The 21,601-nt window shown below is 35.4% G+C and overlaps 1 protein-coding gene across 4 annotated transcripts in view; it reads left to right on the top strand.

The window, feature by feature from the left end:
- DICER1 (dicer 1, ribonuclease III) overlaps window positions 1–19,033 on the top strand; it is a gene marked incomplete at its 3' end in the record, with an annotated part of 97,708 nt that extends 78,675 nt beyond the window's left edge. For all 4 annotated transcript variants that reach the window (XM_084629953.1, XM_084629951.1, XM_084629952.1 and 1 more), the window contains 12 exons: window positions 1,339–1,552; window positions 1,990–2,143; window positions 4,353–4,535; window positions 4,866–4,971; window positions 5,082–5,257; window positions 5,555–6,338; window positions 7,105–7,260; window positions 11,226–12,108; window positions 14,307–14,575; window positions 17,338–17,500; window positions 17,595–17,670; window positions 17,989–19,033. In XM_084629953.1, the coding sequence (XP_084486079.1) occupies window positions 1,339–1,552; window positions 1,990–2,143; window positions 4,353–4,535; window positions 4,866–4,971; window positions 5,082–5,257; window positions 5,555–6,338; window positions 7,105–7,260; window positions 11,226–12,108; window positions 14,307–14,575; window positions 17,338–17,500; window positions 17,595–17,670; window positions 17,989–18,154 (3,330 nt within the window). The remainder of the gene's footprint in view (window positions 1–1,338; window positions 1,553–1,989; window positions 2,144–4,352; window positions 4,536–4,865; window positions 4,972–5,081; window positions 5,258–5,554; window positions 6,339–7,104; window positions 7,261–11,225; window positions 12,109–14,306; window positions 14,576–17,337; window positions 17,501–17,594; window positions 17,671–17,988) is intronic.
- Between the last annotated feature and the right edge of the window lie 2,568 nt (window positions 19,034–21,601).

Below are 21,601 nucleotides of genomic sequence, written 5' to 3'. Positions count from 1 at the left end.
CACAGTTTAACTTCTTCCTATCAAACTTTCCTCATTGTCATTTTATATTCTCTGATTAAGAATACCAAATTCTTCTTCTGAGGTAGGACATTTCTGACTAGCCTCGTCTGAGCTGAAAATGGGAGACAAGGCTAAGCACAGGCTGAGGAAATACACCTCTTTCTGTGCTTTTTCCCAACCATCCATTGAGAGGGGATCTGTGCTTTTGTTGTGCTCAGAACAAATCATGTTCTGTTACCTGCTCAGAGGGTTTGTCCTCGCAATTCCAACCATGGCCCTGCACTCAGCAATATCACCAGCACTCCGCAGCTCCTTCAGCATCTCTGTAGCAGCAGGACTCTGTAACATCACAGTGCAGGGGTTATGGACACTTTTAGAGCTCTGCCACTCCCTCACTATAATGTCCACCTAGTATTCCTGGGGTACCTGTCCCACATTCATCAACTCCCTCGCTCCCAGAAGTCTTCATCTGACTATTGGTAAAGGTAATAACGTCTCCCTCCCCACAAATCATCCCATGGATGTTATGTTTTATAGGGTCACAAGCCCCATTACACACCCACTTTCTCAGCAAACTCCTCCCCCGCTGCCGTTCAGACCCTTTGGGCCACTCATTTATAATTCTGTGCCTTTCTGGGCACAGAATCTTATCAGTCTGACTCTAGGAAACCGTAACTCCAGTTTCACTAGTGTCTGCTCTTTGTGCATCAGCTCGTGCACAGCATCACCACTGAGCCCATTTCTGGCAATGGCTCTCCATGCCTGCCTCTTATAAAACTTGTTGACAAGTTGAGAAACAAGAGTAAAATCTTTCATGCTAGTTCTCATTAGCACAAGAAAAGAGATGATTGCATTGTTTCTGATTCAGATTCCGATCAATTCTGAAAGAAATAGTTCAGGATCAAGTCCAGAAGAAAATGTCCTTCACCTAGTCTCTCTTCACAGGAGAGAATGAAATCCACAGTGAAAACATGAGGATAGCACTACCCTTCTTATTGATAAGAAAATGCAGGGAAATTAAGAAACTCTAGAGAGAAGCCAAAATTTTAAAAGGGAACTTTATCAGGTAGCCCCTGCTCTCTAAAAAAGGGTCATTTTCTAGGTTAGAGAGAACGTAAACTTTTCTGAACAGTGAAACTGTCCCTGTATCAAAATGATGGCTTCCACTTGTGTTTCTGTATGTGTAAATTAATGTTCATTAATACCTAAATCCTGACTAAACATTAATCACTGTTCTATTGGGACAATTCTATTCTGGAAGAAGTATATATGGTATTTTCTAAGACATGTTTCAGTATCTAATTTTTGTTCTCTTTTGGTTTCTCTTTATGTACTTAGATTCCTCACTTTCCTGTGTACACACGTTCTGGAGAGGTTACTATATCTATTGAGCTAAAGAAGTCTGGTTTTATGTTGTCTTTACAAATGCTTGAGCTGATCACAAGACTTCACCAGTACATTTTCTCACACATTCTTCGGCTTGAGAAACCTGCACTAGAGTTCAGACCTACAGAAGCTGATTCAGCCTATTGTGTTCTACCTCTTAATGTTGGTAAGGATTGAGTTTCTTTAAATATTCCCTTTAGTTTGCTTTATAACAACAAAGTAGTTACTTTAGTATTTTGTCATCCTTCAGAGTTATCATATTTCATATATAATTTAATATAGTAACAACAGCAGAAATATAATAATATGCGGGTTTGATTCTGTTACCATTCCTCACCTTTTTCAATTCTAAGTGTGCTTGAAATGAGTACAAATCATCTCTTAGCAGTATGTTTTCATGTGAACGAGGAAGGATCTAAAAGTATCTAGGTGTGCTGTTATAAGTGGAAGGTTTACCTCAAGATTTTAGGGAAGAGGGGAGGCAAAGAGTGGGTTGACAGCAAATAGTCTACCCGAAAAGTAAGACTTTACAAGTTAAAAATAATACTGCTTCCAGTTTGGGAAACCCAACAAAATAAATTAAATATGTCTTTTCTTTTTAAGTTGATGACTCCAGCACTTTGGACATTGACTTTAAGTTTATGGAAGATATTGAAAAATCTGAAGCACGTACAGGCATTCCCAGTACAAAGTACACAAAAGAAACTCCATTTATTTTCAAATTAGAAGATTACCAGGATGCAGTTATCATTCCAAGGTGAGGATTGTATCATCTGTGACATTCGGAGTGTAGAAAATGTATCGGTATAAGTATTTGCCATATAAGTTATGTAACTAATGTATTGGATCAAAGCATATTTAGCATACACCATAAACCTGATGACATTTGATGATAAATTACATTATTTAATAATATAGAGTCGATGACAAGTTTGTGGTATGATTCATATAGAAATATAATACTGGGATTTTAATGTATTGTCACTAAAAAATCTGTTACATCCCCATAAGGAACAGTGCAAGTCACCACACAGCTTTCATAGTATTCTGCCAAAAGCTATGACTCTATCAGCAGTTAGTTTACTGGAACTGTTTTAAATTGGGGAGGCTGGTGGTGATCCTGTCTCTAGTTACATCTCCTTGATACTGAAGTCTTGCCAGAGCAGTCCCAAAGACCGAAAAGAATGACCCCCTCAGTGCAGCTCCATCAGCAGTAGCAATGATAGGAGTGATAGCGGAGACAAGCTGTGGCCACCAGTGTTTTAACCACCGTGTCATCTAAGCATGGCTTAATGACATGGGGGTAGATCCTAAACTGGCATAAATGTCATAGTTGTATTGACTTCAGTGAAACTAAGACATTTGATCCCAGCTAGGGATTTGCCCAATAAAACACAGTGGATGGTCTTCACTAGCACCCCCTCTGTTGCTACCCCCAGTGGAACTGCATTGGTGGTAGTAACAATTGGAGACTTAGAAGTTCAGGAGGGGGAGACTTGAATTACACTCCTAGCGAGAATTATTTGTTGCCAACTAATAATAGCTAGGCAAGGTGGGGTGGACAACGTGGACTACTGACATAATTGAATATTCTGTCTCATTTGTTTGTATCTTAAAAGAGAAAACCTCTTAAAACCTGAAAATAGTGCATGTATTCAGTCTACATAAAACTGTGATAGAAATATGTGTTTATCACCCTTGTTATACCCCTGTTTGTTTGACTGCAAGGGATTGTCTCTTAACTATGTGTTTGTACAATGCCCAGAATCATTAGAGTACACATAATAAGTATGCAAGGGCTGATAAGATAAATGAGTTTTCTGAAGGCTGCTTTAACTTAAGCATCCACTTTTTTCCAGAATTTTGAAAAAAATAAAAAAATCAGATGGTCCTGGAAAGTAACAGCCTTGTTTGCCGCTTTAGAATGAGGTTGAAAAGATTAAATAAATTATTAGAGATTTTACCTCATTTAGAGACGTCTACTCAGATGCGTAAATATTTAGATAGGAATTGAAAATGACAGACACAACAGAAACTAAGACCAAAGTGCCAAAAAAAAAATATGCAAATCTCTTCATAGTTAAGAATATATCTTGCTAGCTATCACAATTTGTGCAAAATGGTGTGTGAACATCACATTTACACTAGCTTTAAAGGGCAGGACTAAACGTCTTGAGTATTCCAGTGCTAGAAAATGAATATTTGAAACTTTTTCTACTTTTTAAGAAGGAAGAGGCCATAAATAGGTTGAGAACCAGAATCAAATGCCAAATGTACTATTGGTATAAGTTTGTATCATTCCAGCTTCTGTGGAACATTCACCTACTCTATGGGACAAACATCCTCCCATCTTTCTTCAAGGGATTTTTTAATTTTGCATTTGCCTTGTGGTGTTTTTGGTTTGTCTTGGGGATTTTTTTATTTATTTGAAATAACATATTCTTGTTGAAATAACAACAACAAAAAATCTGTTTGTTTAAGCATTCTAAAATTGTGTGATAGGACCAATGTCTTTTTATAGAAAAGTTTAAACATATTTAAGAGCTTCTGAAAAATTTAAAACTGTTGGGACTAAATTTCTATATTGGTTAACAGAAATATTTATCATTTGTAAAATAAGTGCTCAGATTGAAGCAGATAGTCTAAAGTATATATTTATTGCATTATACATAACCCTTTTAAAATTGATACTTAATTTTATTAAAATTAGGTGTTCTGGGTTCCTATTTCTTCACAGAAAGTAATTGTAAAGGGTAATTGATTTTTTTCTACTCTGTTGTATATTAGTTCTTATACTGCACTCATCACCATAATCTTTGATTTGTCACATCTATTCAGTTTCTGCACAAAGAACTAAATACTTGAGTTATTTAACTTAGCATCTGATCCCAATGCAGAATCAGAGCCTTAGGTAGAAAATTTGCTCAAAGAATGCTTTTCATTCCAAACTATCTGATTTTATTTAGGTATCGAAATTTTGATCAGCCTCATCGATTCTATGTAGCTGATGTATACACTGATCTTACTCCACTGAGTAAATTTCCTTCCCCTGAATATGAAACTTTTGCTGAATATTATAAAACAAAGTATAATCTTGACCTGACCAATCTCAACCAGCCACTGCTGGATGTGGACCACACATCTTCAAGGTGAGGAGATTCTGAATAGTATAAACTTAGTTTAATTCTTCTTTGGGTTTTATATTTTATGGTCTTGCAACATGTATAATGAAACGTTTTGTAAACTGTGTGTAATAAAGTTGGCAATCTTATTTTCAAAATTTTGGGTGTAATTTTTTGGGCAGTCAACTTGAGCCATCATTAAAGGGCCTGATTTTCAGAGGGCAAATGCTTTCTGAAAATCAGGTTTGTTTAAAAGTGTTGATGGTCAAAATCATTTGAAAACTTAGTTCAGCATGGTTTAATTAGATTTTTTTGTATATTTACATTAAAGGAAATATTTTCACAATATATTTTTAGACTTAATCTTTTGACTCCTCGCCATTTGAATCAGAAGGGGAAAGCTCTTCCACTAAGCAGTGCTGAGAAGAGGAAAGCTAAGTGGGAAAGTCTGCAAAATAAGCAGGTAATGAACTGCTTTCCATTCTAAATTGTTTAATTCAGCTTAAATCATTAACCACACTTAAGAGTTTTTGAGATTCTTTTTAAAAGTAAAACTCTTTCCCTTCTTCAAAGATATTGGTTCCGGAACTCTGTGCTATACATCCTATTCCAGCATCGCTGTGGAGAAAAGCAGTTTGTCTCCCTAGCATACTTTATCGTCTGCACTGCCTGTTGACAGCTGAGGAACTGAGAGCCCAAACAGCCACTGATGCTGGTGTAGGGGTTAAATCACTTCCTGCAGACTTCAGGTATTTACTATGCCACACATATATGTATTCTAAATCTTCTTGAACAACTAAGTGAACATTTGCAAATGCTGGAACAGTGCAAAATTGATCTGCTCTATATGGTTCATATAATTTTTTCAGTTGGCCATATAGCTAGAAAATACTTGATTGTAAATAGTGGAGTTGGATACTACAATGATCTTTGTTTTAAAAAATGCCCTACTTTCTTAATATGTAAAAATGAACATACATATGGAGTTCTCTTATGCCTTCACTTTGAGATATTTTTAAATTAAAAAATCAACATTTATTTTGCAGATATCCTAACCTGGACTTCGGGTGGAAAAAGTCCATTGACAGCAAATCCTTCATCTCTATTCCTAGCTCCACTTTAGCAGAGAATGAAAATTACTGTAAGCACAGCACAATTGTAGTCCCTGAAAATGCTGCACATCAAGGTGCTACAAGAGCCTCCTCTGCAGAAAATCATGACCAAATGTCTGTGAACTACATAACATTGCTCAATGAGTCACCCAGTAAACTCCAAATTGATGTATCGGTAGAACTTGCAGCAATTAATGGTGTTTCTTATAATAAAAATCTTGCCAATGGCAATTGTGATTTAGTTAACAGAGACTTTTGCCAAGGAAATCAACTGAATTACTGCAGGCAGGAAATACCTGTACAACCAACTACCTCATATCCCATTCAGAATTTATACAACAGTGAGAACCAGCCCAAGCCCAGCAATGAATGTACTCTACTGAGTAATAAATACCGTGATGGAAATGTTAACAGATCTACCTCAGATGGAAGCCCCAAAATGGCAGTGACCACCAGTACTTCAGAAGCTCTTAATTTTTCAAAAGACAGAATGGATTCTGAAAAGAACTGTTCTAGTGGATACTCCTCAAAAACTCTTGGCCCAAACCCTGGTCTCATTCTTCAGGCTTTGACGCTTTCAAATGCTAGTGATGGATTTAATCTAGAGCGGCTCGAAATGCTTGGTGATTCATTTTTAAAGCATGCCATCACTACATATTTGTTTTGCACTTACCCAGATGCTCATGAGGGACGCCTGTCATATATGAGAAGTAAAAAAGTGAGTAGCTAATGATCTATCACTATTCTGTTAAATAATGGCTACAATCTATGATTTATAGATAAAATATTTGAACACTGAATAAGTAATATGTTAATACATATTTATATTTACCAGATATTTTCATGTCTAAAATAAAATTACAACCTGTGTTATAAATTTGCTAGCATGCATGTTAGGAATACAATTGTACAATACAATCCTCTCTCCTTTAAAATGACTAAAATAATTCATTTGAGATACCATCAAAATAAATTAATTATATCATAATTAAAGCTACATTTATGGACAAACTTCTCCTCAGAACTGTTGATTTTTTTTATGCCAAGGTTTAATTTAAACAAGGGGCTTGTGATACATCTTGTTAAGGTGGCAATCAAGAATGCTACTATATAATGGGATATTTATTGTGTAAATTTTTACTATTATTCAGAAAGTTATACTTTTATTTATAAATAAGGCTTTAACTTTTCAAGAAACTATAGACATAAATGTTAAAAAGTTACTTCTGTTTGTAGGCCAGGATTTGGCCAGTCACAGTTACTGTGTTAGGAAGTTTGCATAATAACCTCTGAGAACTGGAAAATATATCTGTATATAAATTATCATATGCATGTTTTATTTTAAATAAGAAATGCATGACTGTTTTACAAACATGCTATCATTTTATTTTATTGTTTAGGCACATAAAATTGTTTATATTTGTATTCTCATATACTTTTGTATGAATGTATACGTAGATGTTTATAGTGTTTTTTTCTTAAAGGTCAGCAATTGTAACTTGTATCGTCTTGGGAAGAAGAAAGGGCTGCCTAGTCGTATGGTGGTATCTATTTTTGATCCACCCGTCAATTGGCTCCCTCCTGGTTACATAGTAAACCAAGACAAGAGTAACACAGACAAATGGGAGAAAGATGAAATGGTAAGCTGTCATTGAAATATGTTAAGACTTAAATAACTTTTTGTATATATTATTATATCACAAGGTGGAGGGACAAGAAAACGAGCTTTCATTTTATCATGGTTCAGCAAAATATAGCTTCCTACATCTTCATTTCCTACTTTTCTTTAAAATATCTCTAATTTATGAAAAATGTGGGAGAAAGAGATGCTGATGGAGAACTTAGGAAGGGCAATTTGTGGAACAGATTGCTGACCATAGTTCAGAAATGAGTGTATATCTTAATGGTATAAGAGCTTAAATATTTTAAAATAAAGCTTCCATCCATTATTCTCAGCACTCTTTTGTGGAAGCTCACCTAATTTGAAGTGTTTCTCCCTTCGTGTGAACTGTGAAATATATGTATAAATGATGTTTTTGACTAACATTTCTGTTCTGCACACTATTGGTGGCTAAACATCATTTTGCTGAAAAATGAGCCCATCTTTGGCAACATGGGCAGCACAACATCAGATTCTGTGAGCTAGCTTTTGTCCTGCTTTACCAGGTGCCCCCTAACTGCTACCTAGTACAACTAGTATTTCTTAGTTGTGTGATTGAGTGGAGGTGATGGCTGATTTGAGAAGTTTCTCAATAGTAACTGACCATTGCCAGATGGCATTTTATCTTTAATGGTTGAAGATTGAGACCAGAGTAGAAAAGGAATAATCAAACAGAACCATTTTTCTTTTCTGAAATTTAAACTCTAAATAGGTGAGGGCTGAAGAATCTGTTTAGCTCCTATCCAGAGTGAACACAAAAAGATCTTGACTACTTTTAGATGTTTTGTTTGTCTCTCATACAGTGCAGTTCTAAACTCATGTTGTGCAGTTCATCTGCTGATCCTAAACCAGGATTACAGCTGACTGTAAACTGATCTTTGGTCCCTAATGTTAGGGCCCAATACTGCCAAGGTGATGGATTTCACTTTTCCGTGAGATTGTGCCCACCAGCAGGCTCAGAATGGCAAATCTCAATTTTAAAACTTCGCAGATTTCATCTTGTAATTGAATTGTAATACTTGTATGTTTCACCCTATGAACTCAAAAAGTTAGGGTAAAAATGGGTACTCTTGCTTTTAAAAAAAAAAAAAGAGAGAAAAAATCACTAATTATATGGCATTAATGACTTAATCTGTAAATACTCAGAATGTTATGTTTTGACTCAATACAATACTCTGACTATAGAACCACCAGAGGGCACACAAGAGGACTGTTAAACAGATTTACTGTATGACTAAATCTTTATTGAAAAATCAAACCTGATTATTGTAGTTCTGTATTCTGCCAAAGTTTCATTTCAAAAGGATTTATCATTATACCATTCTAAAAATAAAACGGCATATTTGAGGCTGCAACTGATAAATTACTAAGGGGGCAAAAAATGATTCTTCGTACCCGTTTTACTGCTTATGCCTTTGCCAGTCACAAATTTTATATATATATTTCAGTCCAGTACTCATATTGGACAGTGATCTCACAAGATATGTTTACTGCTGCCAAGTGGTAAAATAGTCATTTCACTGTCAGGGAATAAATTCCATTCTTTTTGGGGAGAGGGTTAACTATAGCTCTGATAACACTTTGAATTACTGTTGTAAAACATTGTAGACAAATGCTGGGATTCTTGGCCTGGCCGAACCATATAAGAAAAATGCAAGTACTTTAGTTGTCTGATTAAATAACTAAATTTGAAAAAGCATAAAAGGAACATTTAAGCATATTTGATCTTTGGTTTGAAATACAAATCGCGACTGGAAAAAATTATGTTTATAATTTATTTAAAATAAATTGAAGTTTTTTGAGATGTGTGGGTTTTGAAGTCTGGGGCAGTAGTTTCTGAAAAAGTGCTATCTAGCACAAAACAAAATGATCAGAATTACCTTTTGGCTTCCAAATGACTATATAGTTTAGTGTTAATTATTTTTTTTAAATCACCCAATAAATAATGAAATATTAGGTCTAGTTTGTTCTTTCTCACAGAGTTCACTTATCTGTATCAAAACTCTTTTTTTGCTCAGAGTTCAGGGTTTTGTTTTTTTTTTTTTTCCTTTTGAGAAAATTTAAAATTGATCTCATTCATAATCATTTAAGTCTATTTTGAAACTGCTGTTTGGGCAGCTCTCATTCTTAACTGGAGTAGTCAAAATTCTGCTTTCAGGCTAGATATGGAGTATGGAGTTTTTACAGTTCATTTTCCTTTCTAATATGGAAATGTGGCCTCCTAATACTTCATTTTCCAAAATACTACATACTCCCTTCTGATCAGATCATTTGGAGCACTGCATGCTAGGGCCATAGTATCTGCAAGCCATAAATCCGTACTTAAAAATGAGGGCAAATATAAATGATTCCATTTTATTCAAAGTGGAATGGTCCTTACGCTTGTAGGCCCCAATCCAGGAAAGTGCTTTGGGTCTGATCCTGCTCCCATGAAATGACAAAACTTCTGTTGACTTCAGTGGTGCAGGATCAAGCACGCAAGCAACTGCACTGAGCTTAAGTGCTTTCTTGGGTCAGGGCCTTAACAAGCTTCCAGTGCAATCCTTAGTTAGGTAACATTTTGACATACCTGTTTTTGATGATTTACTCCAAGCCATACAAATTGAATACCTGTTATTTTTCATTAATCATATGTATCACTAATTTTTCCTCCTTTCAATGACAAATGCACAGATTAGAAAAAAAATCGAGCAACAATATACAACAACAACTATATCCACTTCTAATTAAACTAAAATGTAACCCAGGAGATTTTGCTTAACTGAATACCTCTTAAGAGAATTAAGTCTCTTAATGTATCCCCTTTGGAGTAATTTTTGAGTTACGGTATTGTTTCACTCAATGTGCACATTAATATTTTGTCCAAAAATGCAATATTTAAGAAACATGCTGTCTAAGTTTGTATTTTCCCCATTCTTAGGCCTGATCTTATGAAATATTTGCAACATTACAAAAATGCATGACAAATTGGAAAAATCTTTTTGGCAAAACAGAGTGTGGAAGGTTGTGTGTTAGAACTTACATTGTCTTAATTTTTTTCTGACTTTTTTCAAATACAGCTCATATTGCAGAATCAAAAATTGGCCTGTGCTTTTTTTTTATTTTTATTTTTTTTTAAGTTAGATCTCTTACCAAGTTACTGAATCCCCAATGCAATCTATCCAGGCCATCACCCACATAAATGTCAAACTTTTGCCAAACTGGCATTAGAGCTCCTGTTTTTTTTGTCTTTTCTGCCAACATATTAAAACCTTTTTTCATGTATGTTGATGTGAATATCTCAAAAGCATAAATACAGGGCATCATACCTATGATTTACCTCAAATAAGGTTTGCAAAAACCCTATGATAAAATTTATGTTGTGTAGAAATGCTATTTATTATTATCTTCCTTGATTGCGTATAGTAGTATTACTTAGCAGCAAGAGAGAGAGAAACAAATTTTGGTGCATCTAATGTCACTATTTTAAAATTGGTTCCCCCCACGCCCTCTCCCCACTCACTCACTCACTCACTCCTGTTTCTATGAGCATAAGTGGGTTATGGATGGTTTTTATTTTTTTTAAGCCACTTGTGTACTAGACGCAAGTAAAAACAAAAAAAAATCCTCTGCTTTTTTTGTATTCCCATGAAACTTAGATGTTCATTGTAAGAAATTATATTTAATATATATTGTAGCAATAAAGGTTGCTTATAGAAAATTTCATTGTACACCAAGGCAATTATTTTGGTCTTAGAATGAGAATATTAAGTGGTATTGCTCTTTGCATCTGATTAAACAAGTTAATTGATATCAATTAACAAAAAACAAATGGTCATACCGTTAAAGCTAGCTGACAGTGGTTATAATTGAAAACGATTATTTCTTGCTGGCAGAGTTATGAAACTTGTGTAAGAAGTAATTATACCTTTTTTTCCCCGTACCTCATTTTATTTCTTCTTTCAGACAAAAGAAAGCTTGTTAGCTAATGGTAAACTTGATGACGATTATGATGATGAGGAGGATGAAGACCTAATGTGGAGGTTACCCAAGGAAGAAGCTGACCTTGAAGATGATTTTTTGGAATATGATCAGGAACATATCAAATTCATTGATAATATGTTAATGGGATCTGGGGCTTTTGTGAAGAAAATTTCTCTCTCACCCTTTTCAACCACTGATTCCAGCTATGAATGGAAAGCACCCAAAAAATCATCCCTGGGTAACATTCAATTTTCTTCAGATTTTGATGATTTTGACTACAGTTCTTGGGATGCTATGTGCTATCTGGATCCTAGCAAGGCTGTCGAAGAAGATGATTTTGTAGTAGGCTTCTGGAATCCGTCAGAAGAAAACTGTGGTGTTGACACAGGGAAACAGTCAATCTCGTATGACTTGCATACGGAGCAGTGTATTGCCGACAAAAGCATTGCAGATTGTGTGGAAGCCTTGCTGGGTTGCTATCTGACCAGCTGTGGTGAAAGAGCTGCTCAGCTTTTCCTGTGTTCATTAGGGCTGAAGGTGCTCCCAGTAATGAAAAAAACTGAGTGGAACAGCACTTCGTGTTCTAGCAGAGAGAATTTTAACAGTCAACAGAAAAATCTTTCACCAAACTGTGCTTCTGCCTCTGTAGCCAATTCAGAGTGTTCTCTGTGTAAAGAAATGGAGTATGGCTGTTTGAAGATTCCACCAAGGTGTATGTTTGATCACCCAGATGCTGAAAAAACCCTGAATCACCTGATATCTGGTTTTGAAAATTTTGAGAAGAAAATTAACTACAGTTTTAAGAATAAGGCTTATCTTCTTCAGGCATTTACTCATGCCTCCTACCATTACAATACCATTACTGGTAAGTTGCCTGAAAGAAATTACTTCATTTCAGTATTCGATTGATATAAATAAAGGATGTACAGTGCAGGTTATTTTTTGTGCACAGATCTTGACTTTTTTTATATGTCAAAATACAAAATGATAATAATCTCTTAATACAAAAATGAATACCAAGAAGGATCTTCTTTCTGCTGTTTTTAAGGGGTCTTCCAGTTAACTGTGTGTGACCTCTCCCTCCCTAAAATACTACCAGGGCACGTGGGTGACTCTCAATTCCCTAGACCAAGTGCGTGGTATAGGGCACCATAACACAGTTTTTTTTTCTAGACTAGAGATCGGCAGCTTTTGGCATGCAGCCCATCAGGGAAAGCCCTGGCGGGCCAGGCTGGTTTGTTTACCTGCTACATCCGCAGGTTTGGCCGATCGCAGCTCCCACTGGCCGCGGTTCGCCGCTCCAGGCCAATGGGGGCTGCAGGAAGGGCGGCCACGGGCCAAAGGTTGCCAATCCCTGTTCTAGACGGCAGTTTTTTCATATTTTACTTCTGTCCCTTCTCTCATCAGCTGTTATGTGCTCAGTACTAATCCTACACTCATCAGGGTGACTTAGCAAAGAACCTCCAAAACTGCAGTGCCTGTCTAGAATTAGCCACCATGGTTTTCAAAAATAAATGTTTTTTCAAAAAACGGTGTTTCAAAACAAATCGGTAGCTATTTCACTGATTTTCATCCCAAGAGCATCACCTTGACTTCACTGGAGCCAAGATTTCCTCTGTAGGCTGAATTAATCTGTTGTTCATTGGAGTGGCCAAGTTTGGAAATGCTCAGGAGTACCTTTAGAGAGCCCAGTCCTGTGGGGTGCATGTATTGAGTGTCCTCAGCTCACGCTGAGGTCAGTGGGGGCTGAGGGGTGTTGTACCTAATGGGATCTAGATCTTAGAAAAGGATCACTTTCATTCTAGTGATGTCTTGAACAAACATCATGGGGCCTCCGAAAGTGGGAGTGATGATTTTCCAGGAGAAAATCCTCTCAAAAAACTCTGAGCTTTTAACACAAATCCTATTGAAATGTTAATATGCTACAATAGAGATCTAACAAGAATATACATAGTATTAAAAATTAACATAGTATTGTAAAGTGCTTTATCTGGAGAAAGAGCTGTTTGTCTACAAACATTGAGCTTCGCAATACTCATATGAGGTAAGTGGTAGGTAGTTATTCCTATTACACAAATGAGAAAATTGAAGCATAATATCTTGACCAAAGTTACACAGTCAGTAGCAGAAACTTGAATGGAATCTAGGAATTTATATTCCCAGTCTCCTACTTTAGTTGACAGGGAAGACTATTTTGGGGAAACTATTAATGTTAGTGTTAAATGTTTTCATGAAAAGTAAAAGTTAAAATGTGTTGGGATCCATATGATATCTACTGAAAACTGCTTCATTCTAGGTTTCAGAGTAGCAGCCGTGTCAGTCTGTATCCGTAAAAAGAAAAGGAGCACTCCTTTTCTTTTTGCTTCATTCTAGTCATTTTTAAGCTTTCTGTTTGTTTGTTTTTTCTTAACCCATCTCTCATGCCTTTCTAGATTTGTGCTGGGTTTTATGTATACATTAACAACAAAAACCCTAATTCAAAATTAAAAACAGCACATCTGCAAGTGAAACACCATTGAACATTTAAACTGAAAAAAGTCTGAAGGAATAAAAAGTTAGCTCAGAAATATTAAATACGAAAGTGCCCCACTTTTTTTTTAGTGTATTGATTGATTTCTTTATTGAATTTTTGAAAGTTTGATTATCATTGTCTATTCAGATGAACACAGTTGTACTATTACTTGGTGTTATTTTTAATCAGTTCTATTTAAGGCATTTGAGCCTTCATTATAAGCCCATATTTTTGCCACCATGCTCTAAGTGAGTATTTGGTTCAGAAGAAGCTTCATTATTACATATAATTTGTGAAGCTTTTTCTTATTTTTGGAATACATTAAAACAGGCAGAACAGCCTTTTAAGATGACACTGAAAACAAAATCCAGTAAAAAGAGATCGATGTTTAAACATGGGTAGATGTTTATTTTTTTTTGAGCATTGTTTAACTTGTGGTATTTACATAGTAATAAGCCACATCTTCTATCCAGAAAGGCCAGACAAGAATGTGTTAGTTAACTAAACTTAATTGTATTGCTGTACATTTTTTTTATTTCCAATGCTTTAAGATTGTTACCAGCGCTTGGAATTCCTGGGAGATGCAATTTTGGACTACCTCATAACCAAGCACCTTTATGAAGACCCACGGCAGCACTCTCCAGGAGTTCTAACTGACCTACGATCCGCTCTAGTCAATAATACCATCTTTGCATCATTAGCTGTAAAGTATGACTACCACAAGTACTTCAAAGCTGTCTCTCCTGAGCTGTTCCATGTTATTGATGACTTTGTACAGTTTCAGATGGAAAAGAATGAAATGCAAGGAATGGATTCTGAGGTTAGTAGTATTTGAAAGTATTTGCATTCAATGTTTGATTTTAGCATGCCATCAGAATTCTTAGCACAATACAGATTTATATAATGTGTTAGTTTTGAATGTATAGCAGCCAAAGAAGCATATGGATGCCAATAATGTAGTAACTTACTTAGCATAACTGCATGCATTCATTAAGCAGTTTTTACTAAATGAAAGTGCTCAGAAAATAACTTCTTAATTGGATTGATACCAGATTTTACCCCAGGATCTCCTATGATATCCAATGTAGGTGATATCACACCTTCATGCTTACACCATAATTTTTCCCCACACCACTTCAACAGTGTTCTTCATCACTGACTGAGAGGCCCTGGCCAGGGAAACACTGTTAGTATCTTTCAAGTGAACTGTTTTAAGAGCAATTTGGTTGAAAATTTGTAAACACAGGCTTTGGACTAGCCAAGAAAACTAAGTACATTACATGTTGATGGACACTTATTTGCTGGGAAAGGAACTAAAACCAAATCATTTCAGATAAGCTACTAAACAACCATATCATGGCAATGGCTTTCTGTCTCTGGTGATCTGGGTCAGATTCAAACCAATTACCTAGAACAGAAAGATGAGACTCTTCTTTCTATTATCAAGCCCCCGAGCCATCCAGTCTTCCTTAACATTTTGGTTTGATCTTTGTCTGATAAGTGTCCTCTATAGTAAGTCTTAAAAAGTGTGATTTAATTGCTTTTAGAGCAAGAACCTACCTTCAAAGAATAGTGTTGATTAAATCTGTGACTAAATACTTGCCATCTATGTCTTCAGTAGTTTGCTCACTCCATTACTCAGTTTAAAGGAGACAAAGGACTTGAATCTATGTAGGTATATATACATTTTTATCACCCTTGCATTTACTACAAACCAAAATCTTTAAATTTTTCATTGCAAGATGGGAAAACAACTGAGGGGACAAGTGTCAAATGATTTAATCACAAAGGATCAGACTCTGCCACTGCTATATTGTATAGTATTCTTTACAGTGGGTTTACCCAGTGTGAGTAAGTGGTGTAAAATCTAGCCTTAAAGTTTTACAACAGTGGTTTTTGCCTTTGTGAAAGTGACCCAATCATTTAATATGGTTGAGGTGGTACCTCAGAAACACCAGCAGGTTATAAAATACCTCAAGTTCTTTAGTTCTTGTTTCTATCTACTACTCTACCTGATCCCTGTGCTAGTCTGGCACTGGGTTACTGTGTCTCTTCCTTTAATTTCATCACAGTTAATGCAAGAACCTTTGCTTCACCAGATCCTGCCAGTTGGACTAGTTTCCACGCATCTCTCCATGTCACCATCTCTTATTTTTTCAAATCTCACTCCTAAAATATCTTTTGTCCCTTGCTTTGTACCTTACTTTTATTATTTATAAGGGGAATAGGACTTCCTAAAGTGTTTTGCGGTACATTTGGTGTGAAATACACTGTGCAAATACAGTTGCATATTTGTTTAACAATAAGTTTGCTGTTTGGAGAGTTTGCACATTCAGTCTAGTTCCCTGTTAGACCTATTTTCGGAAGAAATGTTGGGTGGGACTAATATATGGAGTAATACTGTACCTTTTAAGAGTGTGGACCGAGTATTGGCCTTAGAATTTTAAATTCCTGAACCACGACCAAATGAGTAAGAGGCGGCCAGAAGGGGAAGAGAAAAGATAGGAAAATGTTCATTTCCATTTATTTGGGGATGTGATGGTCAAAAACAGTTTTTCTTTTTTCAGTTCAGCTTCCTGTGTTATTTGCACTAAGGCAAAATATGGACAAAACTGCAGATGATTGAAAAAAATATTATTATAAAGGACTATATTAAAATCAAGATGTATACATAACACAATACGCACACCTTTTTACAGTGCAAAAATAACAGCACTGCATAAAAGCAATAGTAAACCATAGAAGAAAACACTGCATATATGTTAAAAGCAGCCTCTCTGGCATCAAGTAGCTAATAGTACAAATAGTGTAAACTCAGTCTGACACTACTGAGTTGTTGTTGTTAATGGCTCATTTCAGTTACACTTATGCTTCACCTGCCTTCCGTAACTAAGAACCTATGGCAAGAGTGTATGTGAGTTACATACCATTTAAACAAAAGGAGGACTTGTGGCACCTTAGAGACGAACCAATTGATTTGAGCATAAGCTTTCGTGAGCTACAGCTCACTGCATCCGATGAAGTGAGCTGTAGCTCACGAAAGCTTATGCTCAGATAAATTGGTTAGTCTCTAAGGTGCCACAAGTCCTCCTTTTCTTTTTGCGAATACAGACTAACACGGCTGTTACTCTGAAACATACCATTTAAACGTGGTCTATGCAACCAAAAATTAGACTTAGGCTTTGAAAGCCTGCATCTAGAAGATGTTTAAAATATGAACTCTCTTGGTTATGCATGGTTTACTAGCATTAACTGTCAGAGACAAGTCTGTTTCTTATTGGGGAAAAACAGACCCATGATGAAATTCTGCAGAATTAGTACAATTGGAATTCAAAAAGCATATATGGTATGTGTATGCGGTGGCTTTATTTTATTTTTTACACTCACACGTTCGAAAAAAGTAAATCCAGCTGCTTGGTTTCATTTGGGAATACAGCAATGATTTAGCTGTGGAAAGGTGTCATTGAAAAACTCAAACAAGGCACATAGGACAGGGCATAAGAGAGTACTTCCATATCTGAAGATTTATTCTTTAAATAAAAAATGTTCAGTGTAACAATGGTCTCTTATAATTTCAAACAGCTCAGAAGATCTGAAGAGGATGAAGAGAAGGAAGAAGATATTGAAGTACCAAAGGCCATGGGAGATATATTTGAGTCATTGGCTGGTGCCATTTATATGGATAGTGGGATGTCTTTGGAAATGGTTTGGCATGTGTACTATCCTATGATGAGGCCATTAATAGGTAATGTTAGCTTTCATAGAGAAGAAAGTTTTAGTAATTAATTGTCTTGTAACGGGGGAAAAAATCAAGTTAACTTTTTTTTTTAACACCATAGAAAAGTTTTCTGCAAATGTGCCTCGTTCCCCAGTGCGGGAGCTGCTGGAGATGGAACCAGAGACAGCCAAGTTTAGGTAAGAGTATATTTGCTTGGTAAGCATTGCCGTAAAATATTTTTTAAACCATGCTTCACAGAATATTGAGAAATTTTAATGGATATTGATTGTGTTTAATCTGTCTTATACTGAGCAAGAAAGATTGTCTTTGTACTTACTGATTACTTTTTTAGGACGTTTTCCCTCAGAAAACTGTCTAAGTAAAAGATAAAAATAAAGCCTATTTAATTATATATTTTATACACATTACATATGTTACCCATAGGAAGACCATGTGAAGAGTCTTTTTTCACCTTTGCTTATCTTGGTGGTAATGTGTGTGTTTGTTTTTTGCAGTCCTGCAGAAAGAACTTACGACGGAAAGGTCAGAGTAACTGTGGAAGTTGTAGGGAAAGGAAAGTTTAAAGGTGTTGGCAGAAGCTATAGGATTGCCAAATCTGCAGCTGCAAGAAGAGCACTACGAAGCCTCAAAGCAAACCAACCTCAGGTCCCAAACAGCTGAGACGCCTCTTAAAAAAAAAAAAAAAAACATTAAAAAAAAAAATTAAAAATCCCACATTTTTTTTTTTTAAAGTTAATGTTGAGAGGAACAAATTGAAGACAGAATTTAACGTTTGTTTGATAACAGAATAGCTAACAAAACATTTAACATGTAAAATTTTGGAACTAATTGTAGGTATAGGTTTTTGCGCAAACACAATCTTGTCTTCTTTCCTCACTTCCGCTTTGTTTAATCACAAGAGTGCTTTAATGATGACATTAAGTTAGTGTTCAAAGAATTGTTGTCAGGTTTTTTTGGTTTATTTTTATTGTCAGTACAGCTTTGCTTAGTGTTAGAAGGACAGGGATCTTATGCCTAATGCAGATGCTTGATTTATACATAGTAATCTTGAAACTCCTCAATCTGTGCACTAGTGCCAGTCATAAAGCAGTTTATAAACTGTAGAGGACGATTTGGTATAAGAGAATAGGTGTGCCAGTATTGTTGTCCCTTCACCTACCCCCATCCCCACCTCCCATGTCATCTTTGCATCAAGATGGCATTCTCAGTCATTATTGCACTTATTTGTTAGGGACAGGTTTTTCTTTGAAATGGCTGGCATACTGGCAGAAATAAATTTCAACTTCCTGATGCCACATAGTCTTGCATAAAAAGGTTCTTGCCTTAAAAGTAAATAAACCCTCATTAATAATCTTTAATTTCTGATCTTTTTGGAACAAACTTGTTTTACATTCCCTTCATTTTTATTATGCATTTTATGATGATACAACTCTATTTACAGTACAACACATTAGTGTAGCTGTGACTTAACTTATTAGGATTATAATAGAAATTGTATTCATATATGTGTAATGAGGTTATTTTTAACAATTCAGAGGAGGTGGTTCGTCTACAGATTTTTTTTTTTTTTTTTAAATACTACAAATAAAAAATGGTCTTTGGCTAAAATTCCAATTTTACACAAACCTGCAAACTAGATAGTTCCAAGACTTGGAAACAAATAGTAATGAAGAATTGCACAGTTCAGGCTGTTGCGCTAACAAAATAACCTTAGACATATCACACCTAAAATATGCTGCAGATTTTATAATCAGTTGGTTACTTATTTAACAAATGGAGCACCTTTACACTTAGAAATATTTCCACATAAATTTCTTACTGTGCTTTTCACAGAGTTGCATGCATATTTCACTTACCAAAGCTGTGCTGTTAAATGCCATGAAAGCTGATGTTTGAGATAAACTGCCGTACTTTTGATAAATCTGTGATTTAGGTCCTTAATTTGGAGAAACTAGTTCATTGTAGTTTGTTTATTGGAAAAAAATCATACATTTTTAGGCTTTGCCTAAATCATACATGTTTCTTTAATTAGATTTTTGTAGGCACTCTTCACTTAAATACCTCAGTTCTGTTCTGTTCTTTTCTTTTTTGCATGCATTGTTTTTTTGTTTTGTTTTTGTTTTGGTGCTATGTTTATATATTATGCTTGAAATTTTAATTTTTTGCACTGTAACTATAATACCTCTTAATTTACTTTTTTTTTAAAAGCTGTGGGTCAGTCTTGCACTCCCACCAATATCAGCAGAGATTTGCTGCAATTTTGCCCTGTTAATTATGCTTGAAGTTTGAGAAAGCTGAGCAAGGCGTTTTAATGATTTCCAGCACATTGGTCTGAACTTGGTGCTGTTTTATGTGTTAAAATTACAAATAAATACTGTATTTCCTGCTTTGAAAACCCCACTCCCTTCCATACACTTTCACTAAACAAACAACAACAAAAAACCATACCCTGTCAGCTCTAGCTTTCTAGAAAATAGAAAACAAAAGTCTTAGTGCAGGGGATGGACATTAAGCTTCTCTGAAATACAGAATTTTGTAATTAGATTTTCTATCTAAAGTTTTTTTAATATTAATTATAATAATTCTTACAAAAATCTGGAAACAAATTCCTGGTATCGATAGTATAATAATACAAGTGCTATGTTTTTAAAACAAAATAACATTACTATTTTTGTTCTTCAATCATTATGAGAGCAAAAGAGTATCATGGGACGTTTAAAACCTGCAAGTCTTAAAATATATTTAAATTAAACTTGTTTTATACAAAAGAAAAAAAAAAACTTTGTATGAGTAAATTGGTATGAACCGCCACACAATTAAAAATTTATTGATAACCATTTCTTTCAGCCAGGAGTCAGGATTTTACAGCACACCAACGGAAAGTGCATTATCACTAATGTGAAAATTCCATGGCACCTGGCCCAAGGGTCAATTTTTAAGATAAGTCATAACATCCCTAAGGCTTAAAAAGAATAAAAGTTAATTATATTACAATGAATAGTATAAAGTAAAAATGGTGGGGTCATCTGCGAACACTTTAAGAAATAGGTTTCTTTCTTGGACATCTGAAGGTCATCGTTTCTTACAGTTTTGAGGTAAATCTGTTAGCAGTAAAAAAATGATATGGAAAAATCAAACTTTTGCTACCAAGTGTTTGATGTAAAGAAAACAAACAAACCGAATGTGGTATTATGCTCTGTATTTCAGCAGTGGTCAATGATCCCCTTGTTACTAGATAAAGCCTATGAATTGGAAATAAGAAATGTGTAAAAAGAAAAGGAGTACTTGTGGCACCTTAGAGACTAACCAATTTATTTGAGCATAAGCTTTCGTGAGCTACAGCTCACTTCATCGGATGTTGTAGCTCACGAAAGCTCATGCTCAAATAAATTGGTTAGTCTCTAAGGTGCCACAAGTCCTCCTTTTCTTTTTGCGAATACAGACTAACACGGCTGCTACTCTGAAAGAAATGTGCAGTGGCTGACTATAGTTTCTGCTGCTGCTGTTTTTTAAATGCCGTAACTCTTTTCCAGTGTGACCTCACTGAAATGTTTCATATCCTTTGGGATAGAAAAATCATCTTAGTTTCCATGCTGTACAACTATGTGTTTCACTCTTCAGTTGATATGATTCTGATATTGGATAGTGTATGCTATTAATGACCTAAATCTGATAATTTGAAGGTTGGGATAGAAATCACTTGGCAATGGTGTAAGCACAAGTGTAAGTGGACTGTTGCAACCCATCTTCAAAAGCAACCACACAGACTCCTAAGAAATAGTGTGGGGGTTAGTTGGCATGAACCTTGGTTTTGTTCTTCTTAGTTCTATTATACTGTACTTTAAACAGTCCTCCTAACTATGCTGCGTTTTTATTTTTATTGCTTTTTTTTTTGCGCTGTTCTATTCATGTAGCACAAATAAGCATTGCACTTGGTACCATGCTTTACCTCATTTCAAGGGAAAAAATATGCTTAACAGAGGAAAAATGTGGTTTGGCCTTGCTGCTGTTTTGATTTACTGAATTTGAAAAAGATAATTATAATGCCTGCAATGTGTCATTTACTTGTACAACTTATATAGGTCATTTTTAATGTCTGTGGCATTT

Source organism: Lepidochelys olivacea (genome assembly GCF_965140295.1).
Source record: "Lepidochelys olivacea isolate rLepOli2 genome assembly, chromosome: 6".
In the NCBI taxonomy this organism is placed as follows: domain Eukaryota; kingdom Metazoa; phylum Chordata; order Testudines; family Cheloniidae; genus Lepidochelys; species Lepidochelys olivacea.
This window is presented reverse-complemented; position numbering and strand designations above follow the sequence as displayed.